The following is an 8,336-nucleotide window of genomic DNA, read 5'->3' as shown; positions in this document are numbered from 1 at the left end:
TGTAAACAACATTCCATTGTTATATATATTAAAAAAACACCCTTAAACCCCTAATCAGAACTATTGTGAATTTCCCTAGTGGCATAATTAGAGATGTTCAGAGACATAGCTGATCGGAGGCATGGACGTCAAGTTGACCTCTTGGTAAACATTACTGTAAGAGGGAAAGTTCACTTTCCACAGCTGTACCCAGCTGTTGTTTCTATTTCAACAAGGATGTTATTACAGAGTGAATATATGCTATAAGGTTCAAAAGTGTATTGCTGCTCTAACTACTTTGGTTCATGCATAGCATTCTGGGTATGGCTCAGGCCTCAATGTCAGAATTCCCCTTCTTATTGACTACTGGAGGTTGTGGATCTGGGATGGAAAAGACCAGCATTCATGCCTGCATACCCATCAAGCTGACTGGGTGATCTTGGGTGACCACTCACTCTTTCTCAGCCTAACCTACCTCACAGGGTTGTTGATAGATAAGTGGGATCTGCATATGTTGCCTAAGCTTTGTGGAGAAAGGTTAGGATATGGGTTACTAAGAGACAGCCCAGTATTTTTACAGGACCGGTTTCTTAAGAGCCTATTATAGATTATGCTTTTATCTCCCTTATGGAATAGATTTGAAGTTCTTTTCTGAAACATCAAGCTTAGTCAGTTCATCAAACTAGTGTAGAAGTGGTAATTGCCGCAGGCTAAAAACTGTCTCTCGTGTCCAGGATTGCTGTTTGCATTCTGAAAACATAAAATGATGCAGCTCCCAAGTTCACAGGTGTGTGAAAGAATTTTGTCTGAGTGCCCTTTTGTCTGTATGCAAACTAGACCTCTCACAGATCACGGTTAACTGCAGCACTCCAGAACCCTATGCAATTTATGGACCTATGAGAGGGCCTGTTGTACGTATTCAAACTGTGTGATTCAAATCTTTTCAGATGCTACTAACATAACTAATCCAATAGATTGGATCCCTTGGATCTAGTCCACTAGCAGAGGCACTTTCTTCTGATGGAAGAAGGTTTTTGCTGAAACAAGACACTCTGACCCCATCAGCAGAAGACTACTTTTACTGGAGAAAATTGACTCACCTAGAGGAATGGATCCAATGGATCCAACACAATGTATATAAAGGATAAAACATGAAAAGTGGCTGCTCAGTAAAATAAGATTTGCAGGGGAAATGACTGCAGACTGAACAGTTCTGAGGTTTGGAGTGGTCCCTCCTATCCAAGCAAAGGAAATATTCATGGCTAATGAGAAATCAGTGTGTAATGTATTTGCATGTTTTGTGTTTCATCCAGCTACAGAAAGATTTGGAGGAGGTGAAGGAGCTTCTGAAAAAAGCATCAAGGAAGAGAATTCATGATGTCTTGCTAGCAGAAAAGAATAAACTAGAGAAAGAAATTAAAAACCAGCCACCACCTAAACTAAAAGCAGAGATAGCTGAAGAAGAAAGACAGCCACCCACGGGCTACACAGTGAAAATCAACAATTACGGTAGACTAGTTTTATGCACTCTTTTTATTGATTAAAGTGGATTAAAGAAACTATAAGTATGTGTCTGGCTAGGATTTGAGAAACCCGGGTTCAAATGTGAACACTCCCTTGAAGTCCACTGGGACATTGACTCCATTTAACCTAGCTCACAGGGTTGTTGTGAATGTAAAATGGGGAGGGTTGAAAACCACGCAAGCATCCCTGAGCATTTTGGAGGAAGGGCAAGATAAAAATGTAATAAAATATGTAAAATATGCGTATAAAATAGTTCTGAAAAAGCTTTCTGGATCAGGGTACACTGAAGCGAATCCTTTGATTTCAGTGGCAGTTGCTCTCACAGAAATCTGCACATTTGCCCCTCCCTGCTTACATGGAAATGCCTGGTTTGAAGTTTTGTTGTGGGATTGGTTATGGTCTTTTCCTCCCCAGCTCCTCCAAGAGGCATGGTCAGGACAAGCAATGACACCAGCGTGCCACAGAACTCTGCACATTCGCGGTGCTCTGACTTTTTTTGCCCCACAATCACCTAGCCTCCTTCCCATTCTTAGGTATTCAGCTAACGTCATAGGAGAGGCTGATGCCTGAACGTATGACAACTGTCACATAATGGCTGTATGTATCTGAAAACCATGATCAGCCTTGTGTCAGCTGTCCTACGTATCTGGGTATACATGTGAATTGTTTAAAGCTAATTTAGGGAGCGTAAAGATTAGGTTTTTCTTCATCCTGAGAAAGCAGTTTCAGAATCTTATCACATAACATGGCTCCCTTTTAACCTTTACAGCTTGGGATCAGTCAGATAAATTCGTGAAAATCTACATCACTCTGAGTGGGGTACAGCATCTCTCAGCTGAGAATGTGCAAGTCCGTTTCACAGAAAGGTGGGTTTTATGCCAAATGCCAGCTGAATGGTTTTTGGCATTGTCTCCTCTTCATTTTGTTCCCATGCAAAGCCATTTCAGGAGCTTATGAACTAATTTCAAGTATTAAACCTGCTTCTTAACAACCTGATGGAGCGACATGTATGAATATGAATAAAAAGGTCATCCTCAGTGTGGTGTAGTGGTTAAGAGCGGTGGACTCTAATCTGGAGAACCAGGTTTGATTCCTCACTCCTCCACATGAGCAGCAGACTCTAATCTGGTGAACAGGTTAGTTTCCCCACTCCTATACCTGAAGCCAGCTGGGTGACCTTGGGCTAGTCACAGTTCTCTCTGAGCTCTCTCAGCATCACCTACCTCTGTTATGGGGAGAGGAAAGGAGATTGTAATCTGGTTTGATTCTCCTTAAAAAGGTAGAGAAAATCGGCATATAAAAAACAACTCTTCTTCTGTGTGTGGCAAAGCCAAGTACATTGTTCTAGACCACATAAAATGAGTGAAAGAATCCTATTGTTTAGCACTGTTGTTCAGAGTTAGGTTTGTGTCTCCAGCAGTGATGTAGGCCTCAGAGTATTAGAAGAGCGGCTGTGGCATACATTCAGTTTCTGGAGTTTTTTATCCCATATATGATAATGTTCACTGGGAAGTCTTCAAGTAACAAGACCCTTGTATCTTACTCGGACCTCATCTTCCTAATTCAGATAAACTGAGTTTTGACGTCAAAGCAGTGCAAGTTATGCTCTCTGTATCTGAGGGGCCTATGTCTATGCAGTGGTAATGCTTGCCCTTTCTTTTCCAGATCATTTGATCTATTGGTGAAGAATCTGAATGGCAAGAACTACTCCATGACTTTCAATAACCTTCTGAAACCAATTTCTGTGGAGAACAGCTCACGGAAGGTCTGTACATCTCTTGCAATATATGCTAATAGTGGTTGTAGTCTCCCATGGTTTTGGGCACAACAGCTGCTTCCTAGGGGACTGCTACTCCTACTGGCATCAGGGGGGAGTTATACAGCATGGCAGCCTTAGCAATAGGCAGCTGCTGGAACAGGAGGCAAATAGTTCCCTCTGCAATATCTACTTCACCTACCTTTGTTCTATAATTGTCTCTCGGCACACGCATTTTTCAGTTGTTTAAATAATGCCGCTTTTCTGGGGTTTCTAAGTGTAATAGATTAAATTCACCTAGTATCCTGCTTAATTATTCCACTGCTCAACATCTCCCACTTTTTTGAAAATCTGAAGCCGTTTTCCTTTGCATTGCAGATCAAGACTGATATGGTCCTGATATTATGTAGGAAGAAGCAAGAGGAAAAATGGGAGTGCCTGACTCAAGTTGAGAAAGAGACAAAGGAGAAGGAGTAAGTGTGCTACTTCCTGTTCTGTCAATCTTGTGTTATCCATTGAAGAAACAAGAATCTGAAACTTGATCCATGCAAAATGTCCGGAGGAGGCCCTGCTACAGCATTACTGCAGTTGGTAGATGCAATTTGAATGTGAACCACCATGATAGCAGGACATATGAAAAATGTATGTCTTTGAAGCTGAGAATTACTTAAGTGATTGCCAGAACAGGAGACCTACCATGTGCATATCTTCTCAACTAAGGAATGTTCCTGATGTAGTAATTTGGGTTGAAATCTTCCTTATTTACCTCATTTATACTATGCCTTTCCCTCCAGTGGGGACCCAAGCTAGCTTACATTGTTTTCTTTCATTTTGTCCTCACAACAACCCTATGAGGCAGGTTAGGCCAAATGTGAGACTGGCTGAAAGTCACCAAATAAGCTTTCAAGGCAGTGTGAGGATTCAAACCTGGGTCTCCCAGATCCTACTCCAACTCTCTAACCACTGTACTATGCTGTCTCTTCTTTCCTAAACAAGTTTGATTTTCAGTATTGAGTGTAGTTCTGTACCATTCTGAACTGAAGCAGGAAGAGTTTTTCCTTCCTACGTGTACAGTTCTTTTTCACACCTGTTCAGCCATAGTATGGCCACAATATTTTAAATGAGATCTCCACTGCATTCTTATAACTATTTGAAATGCTTTACTGAAAACTGGCTGGACAAGAAATATAAGTTACTTGGGCTTCCTGTCTCTGCTCAAGTTATAACTCAGTATTAACTGCACAGAAGTAATTCCTACTATTACCAATGGAATTTCCAGGTAGTATGTGTTGAGGATTGCAGCTTTTAGTAATGCTGAAGGAGGCTGGCCTATGTTTTTCTTGTCTTAAAGTTTTTTAACTTTGTAATAAAGCAAGCCAGAGTTGGACTGATTGGTGGCAACTGTTATGTGTGTATTTCTGTTTTAGGAAAGCATCGTATGACACATCAGATCCAAGTGAGGGGTTGATGAATCTCCTGAAAAAAATGTATGCTGAAGGTGATGATGAGATGAAAAGAACCATTAATAAAGCCTGGGTTGAGAGCAGAGAAAAGCAAGCCAAAGACGATGTACCACTAGACATTTGAACAAACCAGTGGGCTTTCTATATGGGGCTTCTGATGTGCCACTGAGATCAGAAAAAAGTGTTTACACACCCACCTTCCAAGAAAAGACAGCACTCTTCATTTCAGGTTGGAGAAATATAATAAAATGTACTATAAAGAATCTCCTTCAAGTGTTTTGCCCTGCTTCCTCAAGGCTTTCAGTGCTTTTGTGAAACTGGCAAAATAATGACCTTTAAAGTATCTCCGTGTTGTCTGAAATCAGTACTTGCTTTCTATTTGTTCCATCTGTAAACTCCCCTTCTTCCATCATGGAACTCAAGGCAGGTTGCTAGGCACCGACCAGCCCCAGACCAGTTTAGTTCCAGCAAGGCTACTGAGGCATATTCCTTCCATATTGTTCTCTGCCACTCTTGCTACTAAATGTGGAAGGAGCTTGGTTCATGGGAGGTACGTGCGGTTGTAAGCCACTGCTTGCCTATTCATGGACTGAAGGGGCGTGTCCTAGGGCTGTTAAGCAAAGAGGAATCTAGAAATGTTATTTGAGGCCAAATCTGTTCCTTGGCTTAATTAGAACACAAGAAAGCAACCCATCTTCATGGATGGCATACCATGGGAAAAAGTGAGCAAGCTGTAATCAATGTACCGTTCAAAGTAACATCCTCAAGAGACAAAGCCTGCAGCCTCTTTAAAGCACTCATATTTTTGGGAGCCTTGTAGGAATGGTGTAGGCACATTAAGCATGTAGTAGTCTATGTGCACAGGAATCGTGCCTACTTAACTTACCCCTCTACACACTTGTAACTTGTGAAAAGAGCCTGAGTGCATACAAACTGCAGACCCTGCCTTCTGAAGGCTGCCAGATTGAAGAAAGCTTATGTATGTATAGTTTGTGGACAGGTATGCTCTTTCACAACTTATACAGTATGTGCAATCCACCTATCTCCCCCCCCCCCATGCAAGTCTTGTTAAAATCCTGTCAGTGCACTTCTGTTCTTAAGAGTGTCAGGTAACATAACCGCCTCCAATTCCCTCTATTTTCAAACCCTGCTATCTTCCCTTTCTGATTACCTCTTTAGTGGTCAGCTGTAGTAACTCTGCATCCTGTGAGAGTTTCATCATATGTGGCATTCCTTTTCAGTTTTGTTACAGTGCAACAACCTACATCACTGTTTAAAGCAAAGTCCTTTGTAAGAAACACAAGGAATGGACAATTTGGTGTCTGGGTATATATTTTCATTGTTTTTTTAAATATCTTAACAGGTTAACCAATAGCTTGACAAACTCCAACTAGGCTCATCTTCTGTATAGCACTTTCCCTCCTATTTTCCCCTTGCACCACCCTTATCACGACCTTCAGTACAATAAATCTTAAAAGAGTTGAAACAGGGCTCAGTTGTTTTTTTTCTTCCCTTGGTTATGAAAAACCTTGGCAAGGGTTCACCACATTGCTCTCTGTACCCCAGAGAGTTGAGCATGGTCAGCTATGTGACGGAAAACTATTCGGCTGAGCCTCCAGCGCCGCACCACACCCCGTGGCCGGGAGGTCAACACACAACGATTGCGGATCCTCACAGGGCAGCTGTCACGTGGCAGGGCAGCGATCTCTTTATCTGCCACTTCCTGAAACAAACACAAAACAACAATATGTATCAAATGTTCTGAGTTCTTGTGCTGTACATAATTATTCTCCATGATATTTTGATCTTTTAAAAGTTTGGCCTCACGGAAAGGGAAACTTATGGCAGTACCAGTAGTTCTACTACCAATGGGGGATGCATCATTTATGCCCTGGAACCACCAAATCTCTCTTAGTAAAAAGGATAAATTGCAAGATACAGTAAGGCTTTGACTTCCCAAAGACTTGTAGAAGTCTGCAAGCCTAAGAAGAAATAGGTTTCGATTCTGCCCTATACAGCATGACTATATGTGAGTGGATTTTGCTAAACAGACACACCTATGCCAAAATTCTCTCCGTGCAGCTACAAACAAGCCTATATAACCCATTCCAGTGATGGCTCTTTTACGTTTCCTGCTTTGTTTTCTTTTGGGAGGATAACCTTTTTCACAACTCAGAGTCACTATTTTATAATAAGACAGAAGCACTTCCACGAGTCTGCAGCTTTTGCAACCATCAAGAGTCCACCATGGGCCACCAGGAAACGGCCTGCCTCATCTCTTGCTTTCACAAGCAATAGTGAAAACTAAGCCCCTCCACCTCACGAGTTCTCCATCTGCTCGCAGAGCAAAAAGGGCAGGCAGATCTTTGCTGCAGCTGCTGGCTTGTTATCAGGTGTTGGGTTAAGGATATTGCCCATGTACTGGCTGCTGCTTCCTGCTTCCGACAGGGGAAGTGCTTGCTGTTGGCTCCCTATCTCTACCAGATCTTCAACATAATGCTCTACTACACCATCTGTAGCTGTAGTTATTAGATATCTGCTACAATAAAGTGAGCGATGAAGTAGTTGATTAAGATGATGGAAACAGGATAAACTGGCAAAATAATGGATTCATAGCGGCAGATTTAGGACATAGGAACCCTGATCATAATCTACTGCTCATTATGTGATACATTTTTTTTAATTGTTGTCCTTTGCTTGAGTACAGCATTCGCTGACTGGTGTCATTTCTTTCTTACCTGGAGCTCTTTTGGCAAAATAGTGTTTTTCCTAAGGGCGTTTAGACGTAATCTGAGGTCTGCATATTCAAAGGCCATCTTCCTTCTCTTAACATCACGTAACATTCTCCAGTCCACATAATGACCCCTTACTTGCCCAAGGCAAGACAAGGGGGACATCTATTAATAAAAGAGAAATTACAGCCAAAGTTTGCTGCTACTTGTGTCCAGATACAGAATAGCACAACTGGTATTCATAAAGTTCAATTTTTCTTTCTTCCCCTTTGCTGATAATTTGAGCAATTTAATTTGATAATTTATTCATATGTAAAATTTGGTAGCCTGCCCACCCACATAGACTTCTTGGTAATTTATGGCCTGAAATGGGGGGGGGGGGGAGGAGACAGGAAAAACTGCCCTTAGTTGATTCATACTAACTACATAGAATCCCACTATTCAGCTTTATCCTGTGCAGTTTATGTAATGGGCCTGGGAGTCATGGGATTAAATCCTGGCTCACCCACTGGTTTAGCACCTTGCATCATGGGCAGGCCAATACTGACCTGCCCTCAGTTTGCAAGACCTGGGCAAGGCTGTTAATGATCGGACATTCATAGGAAGCAGCTTAATGGCACTTAACACACACGTATATTCTTTTGCAAGTATGGCAATAATCATTGTGAACATATTAAGAGGAACACTCTAGTCCCTCATCTGTTTTTCTTAACTGCTCAAAAGGCATTTCTGCCACAATGTTTTAAACCAGATCATAACATACAAGCAACACACAGGGAAGCAGGATATTTCTGCAAGTGTTTACAAACTAACAAAACTGAAAACAGGGTAACACCAAAATTTTTACTTCAAGCCAATGAAAAATACAAAACTTCTTTCTGG

General features: G+C 41.6%; 2 protein-coding genes across 2 annotated transcripts; one reads left to right on the top strand and one right to left on the bottom strand.

Annotated features, from left to right (window-relative positions):
- The first annotated feature begins 1,247 nt into the window (after positions 1 to 1,247).
- Positions 1,248 to 4,916, top strand: CACYBP (calcyclin binding protein). Its single transcript, XM_056844480.1, has 5 exons — positions 1,248 to 1,488; positions 2,273 to 2,369; positions 3,169 to 3,268; positions 3,638 to 3,732; positions 4,687 to 4,916. The coding sequence occupies exons 1-5, from the start codon at positions 1,263 to 1,265 to the stop codon at positions 4,844 to 4,846; spliced, it is 678 nt and encodes a 225-aa protein (XP_056700458.1). The 5' UTR covers positions 1,248 to 1,262; the 3' UTR covers positions 4,847 to 4,916.
- A 1,310-nt stretch (positions 4,917 to 6,226) lies between these two features.
- Positions 6,227 to 7,624, bottom strand: MRPS14 (mitochondrial ribosomal protein S14). Its single transcript, XM_056845190.1, has 2 exons — positions 7,461 to 7,624; positions 6,227 to 6,445 (listed from the first exon to the last, which is right to left on the bottom strand). The coding sequence occupies exons 1-2, from the start codon at positions 7,617 to 7,619 to the stop codon at positions 6,263 to 6,265; spliced, it is 342 nt and encodes a 113-aa protein (XP_056701168.1). The 5' UTR covers positions 7,620 to 7,624; the 3' UTR covers positions 6,227 to 6,262.
- Between the last annotated feature and the right edge of the window lie 712 nt (positions 7,625 to 8,336).

The sequence above is a fragment of the Euleptes europaea genome, chromosome 2, assembly GCF_029931775.1.
Source record: "Euleptes europaea isolate rEulEur1 chromosome 2, rEulEur1.hap1, whole genome shotgun sequence".
Taxonomy (NCBI): domain Eukaryota; kingdom Metazoa; phylum Chordata; class Lepidosauria; order Squamata; family Sphaerodactylidae; genus Euleptes; species Euleptes europaea.
The sequence above is the reverse complement of the archived record's forward strand: the minus strand, read 5'-3'. Positions and strand labels throughout refer to the sequence as shown.